The sequence below is a fragment of the Balaenoptera physalus genome, assembly GCF_965194825.1.
Source record: "Balaenoptera physalus genome assembly, chromosome: 7".
Taxonomy (NCBI): domain Eukaryota; kingdom Metazoa; phylum Chordata; class Mammalia; order Artiodactyla; family Balaenopteridae; genus Balaenoptera; species Balaenoptera physalus.
Window position 1 is genome coordinate 98,646,194 of NC_138886.1, and position 24,316 is coordinate 98,670,509.

The following is a 24,316-nucleotide window of genomic DNA, read 5'->3' on the forward strand; positions in this document are numbered from 1 at the left end:
TCCCTCAGGTGTCCAGTGGCTTCTAGGATGCACTGTAAATGCAGGCTGCCATTTTTCAAGGCTACTGAGGAGCTGGAAATGGAGCATGAGACTAGGGCGAGTTAAGCTACCACAAAGCTCATACTTCTTACCAAGATTCGGCTTTTTTTTACTTTTTTATTTTAAATAAATCCTCCTCAGATTGCCACAAACCTTGGTTAATTTATAGAGTTCTAAAAAAGTTGTTTCTGATGAATTTTGCTAGTTTTCGCATTTCTTTTATGAAGGAGAGAATCTTCAGAGATCCTTACTCTGCCATTGTTGCAAATGTCACTCCAGACACTCTTTAAGTGTTTAATAAAGAATATTGAATCGGTGAACTTATAGAAAGTGTATCCTTCGGGGAAAGGCAATATGCTCTCTGCCTCCCCTGATTCTTCTGCATCTTTTTGGCTCCTCTACACTTTTCTCTTAGTGTCTCTGAGCATCTGTCCTTGGCCTTCTTTTCTTCCTTCTCTGCACACTCCCTGGGTGGTCCCTTCACTTCCTGTGGCTCCAGGTAGTGAGACATTTATTCATAGTATTCCCTTATACTTCTTTTCCAGGTGTAACCTGCACTGTGATGGCTGTGTGCTTGCTCAGCCTGAACTTTCTCCTTATCACAGATTCTGTGGGTCTCTACATTCATCCTGTCTTATTTTGATTCCTTACTCACAAACTTTGTTTTGTATTCTTCACCTCAGCTAATGTCATCTTTGTCAGAAATTTGGTATTACCTTGAATAACTGATACAGGAAACTAGATAATCTTGAAGGTGACTTTAGAAAGTTACTCTTGATGTAGATTTTTAATAAGTTGGTTTGGGAGTGTGTGTGTTTGTGTGTGTGTGTGTGTGTGTGTGTGTGTGTTTCATTTTGGGAACAGGGAAAATTAAAGTGGTGCTGGAGCCAAGGAGTCCAGCTTACAATTGTCCATCCTTCAGATCAAATGAGTGTCTGCATTAAAGCGGTGGCTGCAGGAATTACAAAACAAGAGACAGGTGCAGGAAATATTACTAAAGTGACCTCGTGGGACATGGTGAGTGGCAGAAAAAGGAAGATGAAGAAAAGAGTTGCAATACCAGATGGTACTGAGGTTTTAAGTCATCAAGACTGAAAAACTGAGGGTCACATTGACAGCTGTAGGGGTATAATGGAGAATGGTAGCATTGGGGGAAAGAAATGAGTTTGTTTTAAGTGTTGGAGAAGCCAAAAATTATCAAGTGAGCTGAATCAAACAGACTTCTACTTTCAACCAAGACGGAGTAACAGGGGCCATATTTATATTTAACCTTCCCCATGAAATAACAAAAGAACTGATTTAAGGTTCTGGATATCAGACAATGAAGGGAAGTAAATGAGGTGAGCTCTATACTTGCCCCAGGTTACTGCCTTGTGAGAGTTTCCAGTATCTAACACAGAAATTGGAATCCCAGGCAGACCCAGGTGAACTCCCTGAACTGAAGAGATGAAGCTGAGAGTCCAGAGAGACCCAGTAGCCAGAGTTCACAGGACAAAGTACAGAGCTAGAGAGGAGAGAGTGAGAGAGAGAGAGAGAGAGAGAGAGAGGGAGAGAGGGAGGGAGGGAGAGATTGAGAGCACGCACTAGCTCTGCATGGACCTACAGAGGATCTAGCTTGAGGATTCAGCAGATTACTGATCAGCACATGCATGTGAGGAAAACTACAAAATGTTAGCAAATCGAATCCAATATTATGTAAAAATTATATTGCATCTTGAGCAAGTGTAGTGTATCTCAGGAAAGCTGGTTTATATTAAAAAATCAATGTATTTTACCATATCAAAAAATGAAAAAGATCATGTCAATAGATACAGTAAACACATTTGACAAAATCATATATTCTTGATGAACACTTAGAAGGGAGCTTCTTCATCCTGATAAAGGGCATCTATGAAAATCCCACAGCTGACATCATAATTAGTGGCAAAAGACTCAATGCTTTCTCCCTAAGATCAGGAACAAGACAAAGATGTTTCATCTCACCACACTTATTTAACATTGTATTGGAAATCCAGGCCAGGGAAGAAATAGAAATAAAATACATCCGTGTTGGAAAGAAGGAAGCAAAATTATTCATAGACAAAATGAATATCTATGGAGAAAATTCAATGTAATCTACAAAGAAGCTATTAGAACTAATAAATGAATTCAGCAAGTTTGCAGGTTGCTTGATCAATATATAAAATAAATTGCATTTCTTTATACTCGCAACAAATAATCAGAAATCAAAATTAAATAAGTAATGCCATTTGCCATAGCATCAAAACATAGGGACTTCCCTGGTGGTCCAGTGGTAAAGAATCCGCTTTCCAATGCAGGGGACATGGGTTCCATCTCTGGTTGGGGAACTAAGATCCCACATGCCCTGGGGCAACTAAGCCTGCGAGCCCCAACTATTGAGCTTGTGCACCTCAATGAGAGAGCCTGTGTGCTGCAAACTACAGAGCCCATGTGCTCTGGAGCCCTTGCACCACAACTAGGAGAAGCCCACACACCACAACTAGAGAAGCCCAAGCACCACAACAAAGAGACCATGTGCTGTAACAAAAAGACCCCACATGCCTCAAGGACGATCCCATGTGCTGCAACTAAGACCTGGCGCAGCCAAAAATAATTAAAAAATAAATAAATAAGGAAAATAAATAAAATAAATAAATATTAAAAAAAATACTTAGAAATAAATCTGACAAAAGATGTGCAAGACTTGTACACTGAAAACTATAAAATATTGATGAAAGAAATTAACAAAGGTCGAAATAAATAGAGAGAGAGATTGTGTTCATGCATTGCAGAACTCAATATTTTAAAAATGTGATTGTTCTCAAAATTGGTCTATAGTTTTAACACAATCTTAATCAAAATCCCAGTAGGCTTCTTAATTCTTTTTGTAGAAATTGACAAGCCGATTCTAAAAGTCATAGGAAAATGCAAAAGAGTTAGAAGAGCCAAAACAGCTTTGAAAAAAGAAACAAACCTAGAAATATATATACAAATATATATAATATTTCTAATATACATATAAAATATATTTACATATATATTTTTAACATGCACATAAAATATACTTTCATATATAAAACATTTGTAACTATATTTCTGCATTTTCTGTTACTTTAATATATACAATATTTTCAACAAGTTGCAAAATCTAGCAACAAATGAAATTGGAATTTTAGATATCTATGTGTAAAAAAATCAACTTTGATTTATACTTTTTACAATATACAAAATTTAACTCAAAATAGACCATAGAACTAAATGTAAAACCTAAAACTATAAAGCACCTAGAAGTAAACATGGGAGAACACATTTCTGATCTTGGATAAGGCAAATAGTTCTTAGATACAGCATAAAGCACAACAGGTAAAATTTAAAAATTGATAAATTGGACTTCATCAAAATTTAAAACTTCTGCTCCTTGAAATACATTGTCAAGAGAAGTAATAAGAGCTGCAGACTGGGGGCAAATCAAATATCTGGCAAAGGACTTATATCTAGAATATATAAAAATTCTTAAAACTTAATATTGGGTTGGCCAAAAGGTTCATTTGTTTTTTTCTCTAAGATGGCTCTAGTAGCACTAAGTTGTCTTTGACTTCATTCGAAACAGTTTTGTTAGATTGTATGTGACAGCTGTCATATCAGCATGCATTAAAAAAAAACTTATCAAAATTGGTGGATTTTTGTGTAGCCTTTTTAATATTGAAGATGGAAGGAAAAAAGCAACATTTTCGGCCCATTATGCTTTATTATTTCAAGAAAGGTAAAAACACAACTGAAATGCAAAAAAAGATTTGTGCAGTGTATGGAGATGGTTCTGTGACTGATCAAACACGTCAAAAGTGGTTTGCGAAGTTTCGTGCTGGAGATTTCTTGCTGGCTGATGCTCCACGGTCGGGTAGACCAGTTGAAGTTGATAGCGATTAAATCGAGACATTAGTTGAGAACAATCGACGTTATGATTATGTGGGAGATAGCCGACATACTCAAAATATCCAAATCAAGTGTTGAAAATCATTTGCACCAGCTTGGTTATGTTAATGACTTTGATGTTTGGGTTCCACATAAGTTAAGTGAGAAAAACCTTCTTGACCATATTTCCGTGTGCGATTCTCTACTTAAACGTCATGAAAAAGTTCCATTTTTGCAACAAATTGTGATGGGCAATGACAAGTGGATACTGTACAACAATGTGGAATGGAAGAGATCGTGGGGCAAGAGAAATGAACCACCACCAAACCACACCAAAGTGTATATGGTGGGATTGGAAGGGAGTCCTCTATTATGAGCTCCTTCGGAAAACCAAAGGATTAATTCCAAGTGCTGCTCCCAATTTGACCAACTGAAAGCAGCACTCAACGAAAAGCGTCCAGAATTAGTCAACAGAAAATGCATAATCTTCCATCAGGATAACGCAAGGCTGCCTGCTTCTTTGATGACCAGGCAAAAACTGTTACAGCTTGGCTGGGAAGTTCTGATTCATCCTCCGTATTCATCACACATTGCACCTTCGGATTTCCATTTATTTCGGTCTTTACAAAATTCTCTTAATGGAAAAAAGTTCAATTCCCTGGAAGACTGTAAAAGGCACCTGGAACAGTTCTTTGCTCAAAAAGATAAAAAGTTTTGGGAAGATGGAATTATGGAGTTGCCTGAAAAATGGCAGAAGGTAGTGGAAAAAAAGGGTGAATACATTGTACAATAAAGTTCTTGGTGAAAATGAAAAATGTGTCTTTTATTTTTATTTAAAAACCAAAGGCAATTTTTGGCCACCCCAATAATAAGAAAATAGCCCAATTTAAAAAAAATGTGCAAGGGATTTGAAAAGATACTTCAATAGAGAAGATACATATGTCAAATAAGCACATAACAGATACTTACATGCTCAACACCATTAATTATTAGGTAAATTCAAATAAAATAACCATGAGGTACCACTTCACATCATAAGAAAGACTAAAATTAAAAAAGATTATTTCAAGTATTGGGAGGATGTGGAGGACCTAGATCTCTCATATATTGCTTTGTAAATCATATAACCACTGTTAAAAAGAGTTTGGCAGTTTCATGAAAAGCTAAACACACACCTAATATATGATCTAGTCATTCTCCTCCTAGGTATTTCTACCAGAGAAAGCATATGTCCATAAAGACATACATGAACATTCATAGCAGCTTCATTTAAAATAGTCCCAAACTTGAAACAACCCGAATGCCCATTAATGGGTGAACAGATATGTTGTGACATATCCATACAATGAAATATTACTCAACAATACATAGAAATGAAGTGTTCATCCATGTGGCAACATGAATGCATCACAAAATTGTTATGCTGAGAAAAAGCCAGACAAAAAGACCACATATTGTATATTTCATTTCTATAAAATGTTAGAAAATGCAAATTAATCTAGAGTGACAGGAAGCAGATCAGTGGGGGAGGAGGGAAGAGTGCTAAGGATGGGGGGTAGGGGTTACAAAGCTGTACAAGGAAACTTTTGGGGGTGATGGACATGTTCATTACCTACAATGTGGTGATGGTTTCACAGGTGTATACATAGATCAAAACTTACCTAATTGTTCACTTTAAAAACGTGCAGTTTATTATATGTCAAGTCTATCTTGGTAACATTTACAAAATATACAAATGAGCTGATCTGAGGGCACATGGCCCATATTCTAGGGACCATGGCTTTGGAGTCAGACAGGTGCTCCTTCCTAGTTCCCTGTGAATGGTGAGTCAGGGACAGCCCAGAGTTAACTTGCGTTTTCTGATAATATGCGACAGACCGGGTACTGCTGATACAATATTTTGACCACTGTCAGTTACTACAAAAAAGAATGTTAAAAATCAGGGAAATTAAAATTGAGGATTATGTTTATGTATTGTTTTACTCACTTTCCGGTGATTCTACTCACTCCCAGTGTCTTGTTTTTCCTTCAGGGATGGAGCGTTTTCTGTTAGTTCAGTCTGGCCCTCTGATTTTATTCCTGCAAGGAGAAAGGAAATGCCTCGTATGTTTAAGGTAAGCTTGCATACTGTCATTGGATCCCTTGTATGTTTTGTTTCATCCCTTTTCTGCCTGTTCCTAGGGGTCAGGGCTCCTTGGGTTACTGAAGGTACCTGGAGGTTGAGATTTTAGAAGTGCTGTGGGATAGTTTCCCTCCCTCTCCCACTTGCCACAAGAAGTTTAGCCCTTTATTCTTATTCAAAAATACTATAAATAGCTTTTTTGCAGGTGTCACATCTTTCATTCTACAGTTAAATCTGAGACTTAAGATACAAATGTTCCTGAGGGTGTCCATTCATTCCACACTAAGGTAACAGGACAGATCTAATTCATAGCTGAAAACAGGGGAAGCTTACAAAGCAGAATGGTACTGGGGTGGGGGGTGTGAAAGAAGAAGGAAAAAACAGTAACAGAGGAAGAGAGACCATATACTTCCGGATCAGACATAGAGGAAGGTCGTCGATTCATGGACCTACAGTAGCATGAATGTGCAACTTCTAAAACTAGAGGTACTTTGTACAATAAGTCTCCTCTGAGGCAACATTTTGAAGTCATAATTCAGATTCAAACCAAGAGTACAAAATGGAAAAATTGGGGAAAGATGTTGTTTTGCAAACTCTAAAAAATAGACACTCTGCTCTTTAAAATTCATGTAAAAAATAAAAGTGATTCTGGAATGGATTAAATAAAGTGACAGAGAAAGCAAAGGACTGTTATCCCCTCGAGACCCATATGGTTACAGTCAACCTAGGAATCTTGGTTTAACAAAGGCCAGACAGGAGTATTCTTAGTTCCTTAGTGCAAAGATAGACATCTATTTAGACTGTACCCAACCACCAAGAGACTACAAAGACCTGGCCATTTGGAACTGACTTACAGTGGGAATTTATGATGTCATTGTTGCTAACTTCATGCTCACAAAAGAAAGTTTTATATATTAGAGTTCTGCTAGCTTAATTATATACCTTAAAGTTTAAATCTGATTTGCCATTTACTAGTATAATGTAAGTTATAGGCATGTAGCAACCAGGAAAACATGTGTTTTTGAATATTTCTAACTTAACAACAAAAAACTCCTGAACATTCCGTAATATCACAATTGATTATGATGATTGCCACTGTAAAACACATTGCCGTTTCAGAGATAATCTAAAGATGCAAAGCTGTGTGTTAGAATTAAAGCAATAGAGAGACTCAGAGTGGAGGTTCTGGCATCAGACTGCCTGCATTCTACCCTGCTGTGCTCCTGTCCTCTCACTGATAAAATGGAGAGAATAGCAGTAACTAGCACTGAGGTTTCTGTGAGGATTTAATCAATTAACACATGTCAATTTCTTAGAGCAGTTCCTGGTACAGAGTCAGCATTCAATAAATGGTAGCTATTTTCATTTGATGAAGTACAAGATTTTAGGTAGTCAGAGAACACCGGTGGTTTTATGAGGATCAAAATAGAAGTGATTCTGACACTTTGCTTTTGGCCTGCTTCTGATACTCACGTCATCTATTTTACTACGAGGAAGAGGGTAATGTTATTTAACATTTCGTTCAACAATGGTGAGTTTTATGAAAAATGCTAGACAGGCTGGCATAAAGAATGTTTGCGTTCTTATAACCTAGATATTCCTTAAATCATTCTAGGTCACAGCTTCCCAGCTCTCAGCACCTAGTAATAGATATTCAATCCCAATCTTAGCAGATAGCGAGAATGAGAAGAGTGAGTGGGTGAGCGTGCTGAGTGAATTGCACAAAATATTGAGAAAAAGTCATTCCAGAGACCGCTCAGTCTATGTTCTGAAAGAGGCTTATGACAACAATCTACCCCTGATCAAAACCACCCAGACAGCTGCAATCATAGGTATGGATTTACAACATTTATCCCGCTAGGTTCCTACCTTTCACCACAGTCCCAATGTTGAAATCTGAAAACCTTAACTTTATCCACAATTCATTTGTCAGCAAAACCTGAGTGAATGAGGCTTACCCGGAGGTGGAGGGTTGTCTTTCCACTTCTATCCCACAGCTACTCATCAGATTCTCTGCAAAAGTATACTTGATTATATGATGGCTTCCCAGGCCCTGCCTAGAAAGGTGTTTCTTTAATCTACCTTTCAAATCTTTTCAATCTACCTTTTCAAGTCTGAAAAATTATGAGCTCCCAAACACATCTGGCCCCAAACACATAAGGGGTGTGACCTTGTGTGTAACTGTGAACTACCTACCTTAAGGGCAGAGACTGTCTTTCAAATCCCAATGCCCAATACTCAATAAATAAGTGAAAATCAAGTGAATCAATGAATGAAATGCTAAGATCAATACTGAAAGTTTTATCAATAGACAAGAATACTTGCATTTCTTAAACAGCATTTCTTCTGCATTAGATACTGGTGACAATAGAGCCACTTAGCTATTTCCTCCTGGGGGTCACGGAGCTAGTTACTAAACTTCATGTGTTAAATGCAGATAATTCCAGTTTTTCAGTTCTGGAGAGGATTAAATGAGCTTATATATGTAATATCTGTGCTTTGTATTCAAAGCCTTCACGTAATGTGCTATCTTTGCACTTTTTTAGTTCTTACTCTGTTGTGACATACCTCCCTATGCTGTTTTAGCTCAGGCCAAGGTCACCAAATTATTTTATAAAATTTTTTCATTCATGAAACATCACTTATTTATAGCAAATTTGACAGTTTATCATTACTTGAATATTATACTTTCTCTAAGTATTCATAAAGATTACTTTGTAAAATGATCTTTCTGCTGAGAAAAGTAATGTTTTATTATGCTTATTTCTGTAATGTGAAAGAAAAATCCTAGTGCCAATTATTTATTTTTATGTTTCTTTTCACTGTAGTATTGCTAAATATATACTTAATTTGACTTCTAAACTTTTTCAACATTGATAAACTTGTCCAGTTTATCTTATTAGCTTCACTTAATGTTTACCCCCCAAAATACTTGATATTTTAATTTATGTGTCAAATATAGATCACAAAAGAATCGCTCTGGGAAATGAAGAAGGGTTATTTGTTGTCCACATTACCATAGATGGTAAGGAGAGTATTTACTGTTCTGGAATAACTTTAAACTCTAATAGTAATAATATCAGGTTCTTCTCTTCTTTTCTGTAAAAGAAATTTTCCACATCTGGTTCGATGTGTTTTCAAGTCAACTGATGACTTTTCTACTTTCAGAGATCCATAATCTTCCAGAGTCCAAATATCTTTTTAAAAAAAATTTTATTGGAGTATAGTTGATTTACAATGTTGTGTTAGTTTCAGGTGTACAGCAAAGTGATTCAGTTATACATATACATGTACTCATTCTTTTTCAGATTCTTTACCCATATAGGTTATTACAGAAGATTGAGTAGAGCTCCCTGTGCTATACAGTAGGTCCTTCTTGGTTATCTATTTTATATATAGTAGTGTGTCCAACTATCTTCACAAGTGATTTTATCTAATAAGTGCACTGTAAGAACTTAGTTTACCATCTTCAAGTTGGTGCATGAAAGGAAACACTTCTGCTTGAATCCCCCTCCCCCACTAGTACATTGACACCACAAAGAGTAACAACATAAAGTGAATACTTCCCAGATAAGACCGCAGAGTTCTCTGTTTCTGTTTTGTTTGTTTTTGTTTGGCTCTCATGGTTGTTTGAGGGAGAAATGGGGGAGTAGATGAAATGAAGAGGAGTCATTGTAATATAGATGTTCTCTTGAATGTCTTGCACTCTAATGATAAGTTAGTTAAAGGAGAACCTGCATTTGAAGGGCATTAGCTATTCTCCATTGAAGGCTTCCCATGCTGTGTGGGTGACTCAGTCCTGGTGAGGAGACCCATGAAAGGTCCACCAGGTGCCAGCATAAGAGCAGGGACTTGTCTCTTTTTGTTCAGCACTGTATCCTATGCACTTAAACAGTGCCTGGCACATAGTAGTCAATCAACAAATATTTGTGTAATAAAGGAATCAATTTAGTGCCAGAAAAAAAAGGACAGTTTTTTTCCCTAAAGAAGCAGTATATTGGGAATTCCCTGGTGGTCCAGTGGTTAGGACTCGGCACTTTCATTGCCAGGGCCCTGGATTTGATCCCTGTTCAGATCTAGATCCTGCAAGCTGCATGGCAAGGCCAAAAAAAAAAAAGAAAAAGCAGTATATTTCCACTTGTCAGACATTGAGGGTGTTCGCCTTGCTGTCTGGAATCTCAGGACTGAGTTTAGTGCTTTATTATGCTAATTTTATGTTTAAGGTAATTATGTTATCTATGGAATAATTATCTTTTTTTTTTTTTAACCTATATAATTTTTGATCTCTTATCCTCTTCCTATCCCTTTTTGGTCCTTCTCAAACCTACCCTTTGAGTTAATGTCTGTGATTTTATTAGAACCTGATTTAAATCCATTGGAGTAAAAATCGGAAAGAATTTTAAAATAGGAAAACATTCTTCTGCACAGCAAAGGAAACCATCAACAAAAGGAAAAGGCAACCTATCGAATGGGAAAAAATATTTGCAAATCATAGCTGATAAGGGGTTAATATCCAAAATATATAAAAACTCATAAAACTCAATAGCAAAAAACCTAAGCAATCTGATTAAAAGATGGACAGAGGATCTGAATAGATATTTTCCCAAAGAAGACATACAGATAGCCAACAGATACATGAAAGGTGCTCAAGATCACTAGGGGAATGCAAATCAAAGCCACAATAAGATATCACCTCATACCTGTTAGAATAGCTATTATTAAAAAGCCAAGAAATAATGTGTTGGTGAGGATGTGGAGAAAAGAGAATGCTTGTTCACTGTTGATGGGAATGTATATTGTTGCGGCCACATGGAAAACAGTATTGAAGTTCCTCAGAAATTAAAAATAGAGCTACCATATGATCCAGCAATTCCACTTATGGATATTTATTCGAATAAAACAAAAACACTATCTTGAAAAGATATCGCACCTCCATGTTCCTTGCAGCATTATTTGTAATAGTCAAGATATTGAAACAACCTAAGTGTCTACCAATGGATGAATGGGTAAGGATGTGAGATATATATATATATATATAGATATATATCTATATATCTATATATATATATATATATATAATTCAGCCATAAAAAAGAAAGAAATCTTCCCATTTACAACAACATGAATGGACTTTGAGGTTGTTACTCTAAGTGAAAGAAGTCAGAGAGAGAAAGACAAATACCATATGATCTCACTTATATGTGGAATCTAAACAAACACGTTCATAGATACAGAAAACAATCTGTGGTTGCCAGAGGTGGGGGTAATGGGCAAAATGGGTGAAGGGGTTTTAAAGGTATAAACTTCCAACCATAAAATAAATAAGTCCTTGGTATGTCATGTACAGAAACATGATCATAGTTAATAATACTATATTGTGTATTTGAAAGTTGCTAAGAGAATAGATCTTAAAAATTTTTATTACAAGAAAAAATTGTAATTATCTACAGTGTTGGATGTTAACTAGATTTATTGTGGTGACAATTTCTCAATACACACAAATATTGAATCATTATGTTGTACATCTGAAGCTAGTATAATGTTATATGTCAAATATACCTCAGTAAAGAAAATAAAAAAATAAGGAAACATTGCTATTTGAAGGTGACTTGCTGTTTTATTTGTAGAGAAATTACTCAAGTTAATGACACTAAGAAGATTTATCAGATCATTTTTATTGGGAAAAATTTCTTAATTGCTTATGAGTAAAATTTGGAGAACAGTTGAAATAAGTAAACAGAAGTTATTATGAATTTTAAAATGACTTACAAATATGCTTATTTGTGTAGAAATTATTCGCATTGGCTACATGAAGAAGATTCACCAGATTGAGCTTATCCCCCATGGCCAGATGGTTGCAGTGATCTCAGGACGAAGTCACCATGTGCAGCTGTTTCCCATGTCAGCTTTGGATGGACGAAAGACTGATATTCACAAGCTGGCAGAAACCAAAGGGTGCCAGACCGTGACTTCTGGAACAGTGTGCCAAGGGGCCCATACATGCCTCTGTGTGGCTAGGAAAAGCCAAATCTTCTGTTACAAGCTGTTTCAGAGCAAGAAAATTTCTCACAGAAAATTTAAAGAGCTCCAAATCCCAACCAATGTCCAGTGGATGGGCATCTTCAGCGAACAGCTCTGTGTAGGGTTCCAATCAGGATTCCTGAGATACCCCTTGAGGAGAGAAGGAATTCCATACAGGATGCTGCACTCCCATGACCCTACACTGTCATTTATTGCACATCAACCAGTGGATGCTCTCTGTGCAATTGAGATCTCTAGTATTGAGTATCTGTTATGTTTTAAGAGCATTGGAATTTACACTGACAGCAGGGGCCTCAGATCTAGGCCAGCTGAACTGATGTGGCCAGCAACTCCAAGTTATTGCTGTAAGGCTATCTTACAATTTATTTCCTTGTCTCTCTGTACATTTCCAACCTTGTTATTACAATTCTATATCATATGACTAAATATTGTTAATGACGGTTTTATTTTTGAAAACTACATCACTGAAGAATTTTCCTAAGTTGTCTATGTCTTTTTAAGTAGAATAGCTCTAAAGAAGTTATATCTAAGTCATACATGTGAAATAACTTAGCCTTTAATTTATACTATATTCATAGGATAATTTACCTTGAATATATTCTTAATCCAGGTTGTTGCTTTTTGTAAGCTCCTAAGTAGATATCTTCATGGTCACTGAAAACCACATAAGCATTAATTAACCATAAGAAATAGTTACTAAGTAGATTACTTTTTGCCTTTTAGATTTAGCTTATGTAAAGTCTACATAGAATGTTCCTAAATAATTTTAGCCTATTTGATATTTCATTGATGCAGGCCATCATTTTATAAATTTAATATAGCATTTTTTATTCACTTAGAGAATAGTAATTGAGCACTTAATATGAACTTACTATGCTAAAAGTTAAGGGCACAATATTAAACATGGTGAAATAGTCTGTATCTTTATTGAGATTATAATCATGATATGAGATCAATAATTAAGCAAGTGCTGTGATAGGGGAGTACAGTATTCTACAGGAGCACGTACGAGGGACACAATCTAAACTGGTGAGTCTGGAAAGGCCAGCTAAAAAAGCGAGAAGCGTTTTTTTCTTTCAGCACTTAAAAAATGTCATTCTATTTTCTTCTGGTATCCATTGTTTCCAGTGAGAAATCAACCATTTTTATTGTTGTTCCCTCTGTCTTTTCTATTTGGCAGACATTAAGATTTTCTCATTATCTTTGGTTTTCAGCAATTTGACTGTGATGTGCTTACATGTGATTTTCTTTGTATATATTCTGCTGGGGATTTTCAGGACTTTTTGGATCTGAAGATTGATATCTTTCATTAATTTTGGAAAATTTTTAGGCATTATATTTTCTAAAATTTTTTTTAACCTATTTTCTCTTTTCTGGAGATCCAATTACATGTATATTAGACCTCTTGACTTTGTTCCACAAATCGTTGAGGCTCTGTTTTTTAAAAATCTTTTTTTCCTTCTCTACTTCAGTTTAGATAATTTATATTGATTGTATCTTCAGTTTCACCGATCTTTTACCCCTGGTTTGTCCAGGGATTTTTAAGCATTTCAGGTATTATATTCCTCTGTTCTATAATTTCAAGTATTTTTTTGAAATTTCCATTTCTTTGCTGGATTTCTCCTCTCTGCCAATTTGTTTATATTTTTTCACAGTCTTAAACTATTTATACAATTATTTATAATTATTCCAACATATGGCCTCTATGGGTCTGCTTCTACTGAATTTTTTTTTTTTTTTGATTAAAGCTGTTATTTTCCTGCTTTTTTACAAGTCTTATTATTTTTTTATCTTTGCTGGACATTATGAATGCTATGATACAGGGACTCTGGGTTATATTATGTATTTCTCTAGAGAGTGTTGTGTGCTTTGTTCTGACAGACAATTAACCTACTGATGGATCACTTTAGTTTTGCTGAGGCTTGGAATTAGACTTTGTTAGGGCGGGCCTATTTTGGCTTTTCTTCTAGTCCTCATGCCCAAAGAATGGCCTTTCTGGGTCTCAACTGAATGCCTAGGGTTTTCACCAACGTCTCTCTACTCTGTCTGGTTCAGAAATCTCATGTCTTTCCAGCACTGTACTACCTATGAAATTTCTGTTCACTCTCAATGCTCTGCGTGAGTCTTGTGGAATCTTGCTCTGTCTGTGTGCAGTTTTGGATTTGGCCAGGAACTTCGAGGGAACAGCTGTGCAGATTTCTGGGACACCTTTCTTTGTGGCTCTTTCCTCTGTGTACTCTGCCTTGCAAATTCCAGACACATTAGAATCTGTTTCTTCTGCCTGGCAAAACTTCAACTCTCTGCTTGGGTTCCATTTTCCTACATAGCAGTTTTGGAGATTTCCGTTAGGCAGAGAAACAGCGGAATGTGGGACCCACCTTATATATTTATCTTCTTTTAGGAATGGCAGTCCTGTGCTGTCTACTAACTAATGCCTAAAAACAGTTATTTCATATGACTTGTCCATTTTTATATTTTTATGTCCATTTTATAATTATTGATGGTGGGAGGGTAATTCCAATAGCAGACAACTCTGTCATAACTGGAAAAGGCCATTGATACTGCATTTTGTGAGGAACTATAATAAGGTCACTGTTTCAGACATGGAGTTCAAGATAAGAGTTTGAGAAATGGGACTGGAGGAGTTCTCATGAGCCAGATCACAGACGCACTGACATGGTTAGAGATGCACTTCAGAAAAATCCCTAGGCTCTAGTGGTGAGGTAAACGATAAACGAGAGATCAGACTGGAGCCCAAGAGACCAACTAGGAGGTCATTGTAGAAATTGTGGATTAAAATTATGTACGGTAGAGACAGTTGGGATAGAGAGGAGACAAGTTGAGGGATATTGAGGAGATATAATTGACAAAACTTTGCTTTACAAAGCTTTGATTAGAAGTGGAAGCTCAGGGACCAGAGAATCAGGATTTCCTAGTTGAGCAAATGAGTGATGCCACTGATATTACTGAGATAATAAAACACAAGGTGGGACAGATTCAGATGGGCAGAGGAGGAAGGAATATGATAACTTAATTTTTTTCTTTTTTGTTGAGTCGTTGAAGTATTTGAAATAAAATCCCAAACATTATTTTCATTCCACCTCTACACACCTTAACATACATCTCTAAAAATATGGTCATTTTCTCATAAAACTATTACCACCTCTGAAGAAATTACCAATGATTCTTTTTTACCATCCAATAGTCCATATTAAAATATTGCTGATTATCATAAAGACATCTCTTTTGACAGTGTATTTCTTGGAATCAGAATCCAAAAATGGTCCACACATGGCATGTTGTGGTTAACTCTTAAATATCTTCTAATCCTGAGTGGTTTTCCACACCACTGATTTGCTCTCCTGTAGGATGTTCTACAATCTAGATCTGTCTGTTTCCTCGTGGTGCTTTCTAACTTCTTCCTCTGTGTCCTGAATTTCCTACAACTGAAAATGAGCATTAACGGCTTCTAATAAGAGTAATTTCTTACTAGTTTTGTATGTCACACTGAACACATCAGAGCACACAATGTCTGGCCATCCCATTTGTGGTAAAGCTAAAATCAATGACTAGTTTCTGGCATTATCAGCCTGGTTCCTTGGACATGCTGAGTTTGTACTTCCAGTGCGAGAGTAAACAGAGTGAGAGAGAATAGGACATAGGCCAGAGGACCAAGAAACATAAATATTAGAGAGGTGGTCAGAGGGCAAGAAGCCCACAAAGGAAACTGAGAGGGAGAATTGTAGGAGGCAAGTATCGCTGAGCTTTCAAGTAAGACAGAGACTGAAACATGTCTGTTGGTTTTAGGAATAATTGACAGTTAATGACTTGTAGTGAGAGCAGTTTTAATGGATGGGTTAAGACACAAGTCAGATTGCCATGGACTGGGTGTCAGTAGGGCTGGGAAGTGGAGGATGTGAAACGTAAATGACACTTTCAAGAGTTGGCCACAGGAAAAAGGAAAGAGTGGCACAACATGAGTGTAGGAAGTGTTGTTAATTATATTGCTGTTGCTTTAATGGGGAGACATATTCATGTTGAGGTGAGTATTTAGGAGCCATAAGAGGTTATTATTAATAAAGTGGAAAGTTCCAAAAATGTTACTGGCTGGAAGTTCTTTCTGCTTTGTTCATTAATTTCACTCCCCAGATATACTTTTCTAATCTTACACCATATTCTTTTTGGGAGTTGACCTGGTTTAGGAGCCACAGATTTTGAAATGTTATGGAATTTCTTAAAAAAGCTGCTGTTAGATGTAGGTGTTAGAAAGATTTTTGTCAGATTTTACATACGTGTTGTACTATATAATTGGACCCATGTGCATCATTTATGTGCCATTTTAATTTATGTTAACCCTGTGTATCAAAAAAAAGATTTTGATAATTATAATATTATTATGGGATTCTCTTTGGATTCCACTCTGAAGGTGTTTTTATAATGTATTTGGGCGTAGCAGATATAATTAATCATGAATACCATATGATTCCATTTATTTATTTATTTATTTAACATCTTTATTGGAGTATAATTGCTTTACAATGGTGTGTTAGTTTCTGCTTTATAACAAAGTGAATCAGCTATACATATACATATATCCCCATATCTCCTCTCTCTTGCTTCTCCCTTCCACCCTCCCTATCCCACCCCTTTAGGAGGTCAAAAAGCACTGAGCTGATCTCCCTGTGCTATGTGGATGCTTCCCACTAGCTATCTATTTTACATTTGGTAGTGTGTATATTTCTATGCCACTCTCTCACTTCGTCTCAGCTTATCCTTCCCCCTCCCCGTGTCCTCAAGTCCAGTCTCTACCTCTGTGTCTTTATTCCTGTCCTGCCCCTAGGTTCTTCAGAACCATTTTTTTTTTTTTTTTTAGATTCCATATATATGTGTTAGCATACGGTATTTCTTTTTCTCTTTCTGACTTACTTCACTCTGTATGACAGATCTAGGTCTATCCACCTCAATACAAAAAACTCAATGCCGTTTCTTTTTATGGCTGAGTAATATTCCATTGTATATATGTGCCACATCTTCTTTATCCATTCATCTGTTGATGGACACTTAGGTTGCTTCCATGTCCTGGCTATTGCAAATAGAGCTGCAATGAACATTGTGGTACATGACTCTTGTTGAATTATGGTTTTCTCAGGGTATATGCCCAGTAGTGGGATTGCTGGGTCATATGGTAGTTCTGTTTTTAGTTTTTTAAGGAACCTCCATACTGTTCTCCATAGTGGCTGTATCAATTTACATTTCCACGAACAGTGCAACAGGGCACCCTTTTCTCCACACCCTCTCTAGCATTTATTGTTTGTAGATTTTTTTGATGATGGCCATTCTGACCGGTGTGAGGTGATACCTCACTGAAGTTTTGATTTGCATTTCTCTAATGATGATTAGTGATGTTGAGTATCCTTTCATGTGTTTGTTCGCAATTTGTATATCTTCTTTGGAGAAATGCCTATTTAGGTCTTCTGCCCATTTTTGGATTTGGTTGTTTGGTTTTTTTGATATTGAGCTGCATGAGCTGCTTGTAAATTGTGGAGATTAATCTTTTGTCAGTTGCTTCATTTGCAAATATTTTCTCTCATTCTGAGTGTTGTCTTTTCGTCTTGTTTATGTTTTCCTTTGCTGTGCAAAAGCTTTTAAGTTTCATTAGGTCCCATTTGTTTTTTTTTGTCTTTATTTCCATTTCTCTAGTAGATGGGTCAAAAAGGATCTTGCTGTGATTTATGTCAAAGAGTGTTCCGCCTATGTTTTCCTCTAAGAGTTTTATAGTGTCTGGCCTTACATTTAGGTCTTTAATCCATTTTGAGTTTACTTTTGTGTATGGTGTTAGGGAGTATTCTAATTTCATTCTTTTACATGTAGCTGTGCAGTTTTCCCAGCACCACTTATTGAAGAGGCCATCTTTTCTCCATTGTATATTCTTGTCTCCTTTATCAAAAATAAGGTAACCATACGTGCGTGGGTTTATCTCTGGGCTTTCTATCCTGTTCCATTGATCTAAATTTCTGTTTTTGTGCCAGTACCATACTGTCCTGATTACTGTAGCCTTGTAGTATAGTCTGAAGTCAGGGAGCCTGATTCCTCCAGCTCTGTTTTTCTGTCTCAAGATTGCTTTGGCTATTCGGGGTCTTTTGTGTTTCCATACAAATTGTGAAATTTTTTGTTCTAGTTCTGTGAAAAATGCCATTGGTAGTTTGGTAGAGATTGCATTGAATCTGTAGATTGCTTTGGGTAGTATCGTTATTTTCACACTGTTGATTCTTCCAATCCAAGTACATGGTAATTCTCTCCATCTGTTTGTATCATCTTTAATTTCTTTCATCAGTGTCTTATAGTTTTCTGCATACAGGTCTTTTGTCTCCTTAGGTAGGTTTATTCCAAGGTATTTTATTCTTTTTGTTGCAATGGTAAATGGGAGTGTTTCCGTAATTTCTCTTTCAGATTTGTCATCATTAGTGTATAGGTATGCAAGAGATTTCTGTGCATTAATTTTGTATCCTGCTGCTTTACCAAATTCATTGATTAGCTCTAGTAGTTTTCTGGTGGCATCTTTAGGATTCTTTATGTATAGTATCATGTCATCTGCAAACAGGGACAGCTTTAAGTCTTCTTTTCAAATTTGGATTCCTTTTATTTCTTTTTCTTCTCTGATTGCTGTGGCTAAAACTTCCAAAACTATGTTGAATAATAGTGGTGAGAGTGGACAACCTTGTTTTGTTCCTGATCTTAGAGGAAATTGATTCCTTTCATATAGCATTTTTGAAATGACAGAATTTTTGAAATGGAGTACAGATTATACTGATTCCCAGAGATTAAGGAAGGAGGGGAGGATGGAAAGGAGGTGAGTGAGATTATAAAAAGGCATGATGAGGGATCCTTGGAGTTATTTTGTATCTTGACTGTGGCTGTGAACACCTGAACCTACACAGGTGATATAATTGTATATACCTTCACACATACAAACAGACACACACATGAGTGCTAGTAAAAGTGGGGAAATCTGCCTGAGATGGATAGGTCAGCTCTATCAATGTCAGTATGCTAGCTTTGCAAAATGTTACATTGGGGAAAACTGAGCAGAGCATGCAAGAGATCTTTCTGTGTTTTTCTTACAACTGCATGTGAATCTATAATTATCCTAATAAAAATTCCAATTAAAAAATGAATCATGAACCCCATGCTTGCTGTCACCTCCTCTCCTTTTCCCAGGTTACAATGCCCCATATCTCTCAGTGTACAGTGAAAATGCAGTGGATATCATTGATGTGAACTCCATGGAATGGATCCAAACCATCCCCCTCAAGAAGGTGATTTGACATTGAGATCATGTGACTGATGAATTACTGACTGAAAATGGAAACTCAATTGTGCCTTTGCTGGACTTACTAATGTGTACTTGGTGATTTGAAGGCTTAGCTAAGAGTGAAAATAACCACCAAAACCCACATGGGTTAATTTTTTTACTAGTACAAGAGCTATTTTGTGATATTTAGTTGCACTATATAAGGTAGGATTATCATGATATAAATAAATGTACTATTTATTTATATAGATAATATAATATGAATATTTATATCATACATTATAGATGTTACTTCCCACATTCAGTTTAGTTACTTGTGTTTATTACTAATTTTCACTTAGTATAATTTTGCATACTGTGAAGGAAAATTTTACTGGCAAAAAAAAAAAAAAAAAAAAAAAAGGAAAAGTATGTAGCCAAAGCTGTTTTTAGGATTCTCAATTAGATTCTCACAGATTCATAATAAAATAAAAATTTTGTATCTTTACTACAAATAATTTAAAATTTACGTAAAATTTAGAAGTAAAAACCTCTATTTTGTTAAAAGATCACTGAAGATTTAAGAATGATTAAATTCTGGCATATGCGGAGTATACGTAGCAGGAGCCACCAAAAAGGAGTTTATACAGGAAAGGATGAAGGAAGTATTTACAATTATATGTGAGATTTTGCCTCACTTTAAACAATATAAGCAATGGGAAAAGCTTTTGTAAGGACGGTCCCACTATATAAAATATTAAAATACACTTTTCCAGCATTCTAAACGTGAACCAGTCACATTTATTGTTTGATAAAATGAATTCACAAGGCAGATGAATCTTCTCAGGATAATTTTTTAGTTACTAATAATGTTTTAAAAGTTAATATAAAAATTAAATATATTGCTGTTTAAGTTAGTAATGTTCAGATTTCTTTAATCTATGATATTCATGTTTCTGAAATTTTATCAATATGAGTTTGTAACACCATTTATTTTCTTTAATTGATGTTTTGGGGGTCTTTTTTTTTTTTGAGACTACATTATTCTGAGGGGGGAGTTTAAGTAGAATATACTTATTCTTAATTCTTTATATGTAAGCAAATAGTCATAACTTAATTTTAAAAAAGTATTCATTGAAATGGTAATCTTGCTTTTTTATTATTTTAGGTTCAACCCTTGAATAGTGAAGGATCCCTAAATATTTTGCTTTTGGAGACAATTAGATTAATATATTTCAAAAATAAGAAGACAAGTAAGAAATGACTTCTTCTTAGTAGAAGTAATTCTAAGAGACCATGTCTCTAACTGACTGCCCAAGGTCACAGAGCTAGTGAGTGGAGAGGGTCTGATTTGGACACCTGTGCCCCTTACACACAGTCCTGGGATGCACTCCCGGCAAAGTGGTTCTCCTTCATCCTCGCATAGCAGTAGAGATAAAAGCATTTACTTGTGGCACACTCCAGCTATTTTTAAGCAGGACTGATGGTTGGACATAAGCACCTGGAAACACTAATCTACCATTTGAATGCTCACTGTGAAAATTCATTCACTTCCCAGCAGGCTCTGCGTCCAGATGTGCTCCAAGCTGCAGTGCACACGGGGGAAGCAGACGCGGCCCACCCCACCGCCCTGCTCCAACTTCTCCCACCTACATTTTAGACTCTAGCAGATTTAGAGTGTGAGAAAAGCCACAGGGATTCATTTATCTTTCTTTCTTATTTTATTTATAGGCTGGAATACTTAATGTAGCAGAGAATTATTTTGCTGGGGCTGCTAAAAAGTGCCACAGGGTTGGACAGCTTAAACCACAGAAATGTATTGTCTCACAGTCCTAGAGGCCAGAAGTCCGAGATCAGGATGTCAGCAGGGTTGGTTCCTTTTGAGGGCTGTGAGAGAAATCCTTTTCCCGGCCTCTCTCCTAACTTCTGGTGACTTGCTGGCAATCTGTGTGTTCCTTGGCTTTTAGATACATCACCCCTGATCTCGGCTTTCATCTCCATGTGGCATATCCCCTGTGCATGTCTGTGTCCAAATTTCCTCTTTTTATAAGGACACAATCAGATTAGGGCCCACCCCAATGATTTCATCTTAACTTGATGATCTGCAAAGATCTTAATTCCAAGTAAGGTCACATTCACATGCTCTGGGGGGGGGGTTAGTATGACAACATCTTTTGCGGGGACACAATTTAACCTATAAGAAGCTCTCTTATTTTCTTTTTGTAGTCTAAGACACTTTTGAGTGTTTCTGGGTGACATTTTGTTGACTTCTAGATATTAAGAACTTAAACAGAGTAAGTCTTAAGTCTAAAGAGGGGTGCATCTTTCCCCAAGATCAGAAGAGGCAGCAAGTAGAGAATGACTTTTACCTCCAGGAGAGAAGAAGTGGGGTCTCCTTACCCCACCTCAACACCTCTTCCTCCAGCAGTGGACCTCAGAAATGCTTTGCTCAGTTACAATTATTGTAATTGTTTTCATTTACAGAATGACTGGCCCTTTATGCTTGCCCCTGAAGCATAACAGACCGTTTTGATACCCTTTAGCCACAAAAATCTGATAGGAGAAAAACATAGCATAGAAATGTGAGGGTAAATCGAAGTGGAAAGACACCAACATGATTGACCTCTCCTTCCAGTGAAATGATGTCATTTCATAGATAAGAGTCACAATAAATTCATTTTTAAGTGTTGCTTACACTGAACATTAAATTCTGTTCATTAATACTCTGCTTCTATTCTTGAGAAATTTGCCATATTCATCCATTTTTAACTTTAAAAAATCAGAGCAGTGTGATATTTGTGCAGTTAATGAACAGTTGTGAAATTAACATGAGAAACTGGGTGGGAGGCCTCTTAACAGTTTAAAGAATGACATTGCTTTTTTTGTTTTAAAATACGTATAGATGGAGATGAGCTGGTATTTCCAGAAACATCAGATAATCAACAGAAGCAAATGGTCCGACACCACAGCAGCAGGCATCGTTATTCCTTCCGGGTTCCCAGAGGGAAAGGGATGCTACTGAAGGGGCTCTGATGACCACCCTCTCACGTGTGGTCCAGAGGGACCACTTGAGGACCACGTGATATTTGATGTAATTCGGAAGAAAAAGAAATAAATCTGTGAAACTCAGGTGGAGACATCTGTTTGCAGCAGTGTTATGTTTATTTTTCTGTGCAGCTTTAAAGAAAACATTGATGTAGTGAGTATGAATGGAAGTATAATACGTGGAAACATTTCTCTGTGAATGTGGAATAACTGAAATTCGGTACATAAGCCTCCACATAATGCAAATATAGAACACACGTATATACACACCATAATGTATGTCACTGAGGCATTTTGCGAAGGAATAAATAGTACTGAGCTGCATGTGGATTGATTACTCTCTGACTCTGGAGATGCCTTCCTTTGACTTTAAAAGAACATTCATTCTCTTATTGCCTATTACTTGGTGGTAATTTCTATAACTGAATAAGTGGAAAAATAAGCTGATCTTCTTTGGATTACAAATAAAAACTTTTCTAGAGCAGTGCTGTTTCTTTTAAAGGAGCCGTAATTATATGAAAAATATATAATAGGACAGAGCTTCTTTGATGTCTGTGGCTGTTAAATGCCATGTGATTTGTACCAAAAACTTTAAGATACTTAATTTTTAAAAGTATCTGGGAAGCACAGAATAACTGAATATTCTCTCCATTCACCAAATTTGTAATTGGATATACCTATCATTTGCCCTTGAAGAAGTCACCAGTACAATTTTGTCTTTGTCTTTTAAAGTTGATTGCAGTAGCATCTCTGTTGATTAATACCTAAAGTAATAATTTTTAATAAAGTAGTACTTTTGAAAATGAGGCTGAAGATCTTCTGATTTCAAACATGAGAATTCATGAAGCATTCACCTAAATTGACTGTTTCCTTTAAAAAAAATTTTTTTTTCATCTTTATTGGAGTTTAATTGCTTTACAATGTTGTGTTAGTTTCTGCTGCACAACAAAGTGAATCAGCTATATGTATACATATATCCCCATATCCCCTCTCTCTTGCGTCTCCCTCCCACCCTCCCTATCCCACCCCTCTAGGTCACCACAAAGCATCGAGCAGATTTCCCTGTGCTATGCAACAGCTTCCCACTAGCCATCCATTTTATATTTGGTAGTGTATATATGTCAATGCTACTCTCTCACTTCGTCCCAGCTTCCCCCCCACCCCAAGTCTGTTCTCTAAATCTGCGTCTTTATTCCTGTCCTGCCCCTAGGTTCTTCAAAACTGTTTTTTTAGATTCCATATATGTGTGTTAGCATACTGTATTTGTTTTTCTCTTTCTGACTTACTTTACTCTGTATGACAGATCTAAGTCTGTCCACCTCATTACAAATAACTCAATTTTGTTCCTTTCTATGGCTGAGTAATATTCCATTGTAACTATGTGCCACATCTTCTTTATCCATTCATCTGTTGATGGACACTTAGGTTGTTTCCATGTCCTGGCTACTATAAAGAGTGCTGCAGTGAACATTGTGGTACATGACTCTTTTTGAATTATGGTTTTCTCAGGGTATATGCCCAGAAGTGGGATTGCTGGGTCATATGGTAGTTCTATTTTTAGTTTTTTAAGGAACCTCCATACTGTTCTCCATAGTGGCTGTATCAATTTACATTCCCACCAACAGTGCAGAGGGTTCCCTTTTCTCCACACCTTCTCCAGCACTTATTGTTTGTACATTTTTTTTGATGATGGCCATTCCAACTGGTGTGAAGTGATACCTCATTGTGGTCTTGATTTGCATTTCTCTAATAATTAGTGATGCTGAGCATCTTTTCATGTGTTTGTTCACAATCTGTATGTCTTTTTGAGAAAGAAAAACAGAGCTGGAGGAATCAGGCTCCCTGACTTCAGACTATACTACAAA

The 24,316-nt window shown here is 36.4% G+C and overlaps 1 protein-coding gene across 2 annotated transcripts; it reads left to right on the forward strand.

Moving 5' to 3' along the window:
- The first annotated feature begins 5,292 nt into the window (after positions 1-5,292).
- Positions 5,293-23,577, forward strand: LOC309664215 (serine/threonine-protein kinase MRCK alpha-like). 2 transcript variants are annotated; one of them, XM_082469284.1, is made up of 6 exons: positions 5,293-6,065; positions 7,689-7,905; positions 11,863-12,459; positions 19,334-19,431; positions 20,575-20,659; positions 22,309-23,577. In XM_082469284.1, the coding sequence occupies exons 1-6, from the start codon at positions 6,048-6,050 to the stop codon at positions 22,437-22,439; spliced, it is 1,146 nt and encodes a 381-aa protein (XP_082325410.1). In that variant the 5' UTR covers positions 5,293-6,047; the 3' UTR covers positions 22,440-23,577. The 2 variants fall into 2 exon arrangements, with proteins under 2 accessions (XP_082325410.1, XP_082325411.1); XM_082469285.1 differs by lacking the exon at positions 20,575-20,659.
- The last annotated feature ends 739 nt before the right edge of the window (positions 23,578-24,316 follow it).

Coding starts and splice junctions, on each gene's coding strand:
- LOC309664215 (XM_082469284.1), top strand. Junction 7,906..11,862: donor CCAGACAGCTGCAATCATAG/GTATGGATTTAC, acceptor TTATTTGTGTAG/AAATTATTCGCATTGGCTAC. Junction 19,432..20,574: donor AAACCATCCCCCTCAAGAAG/GTGATTTGACAT, acceptor TTATTATTTTAG/GTTCAACCCTTGAATAGTGA.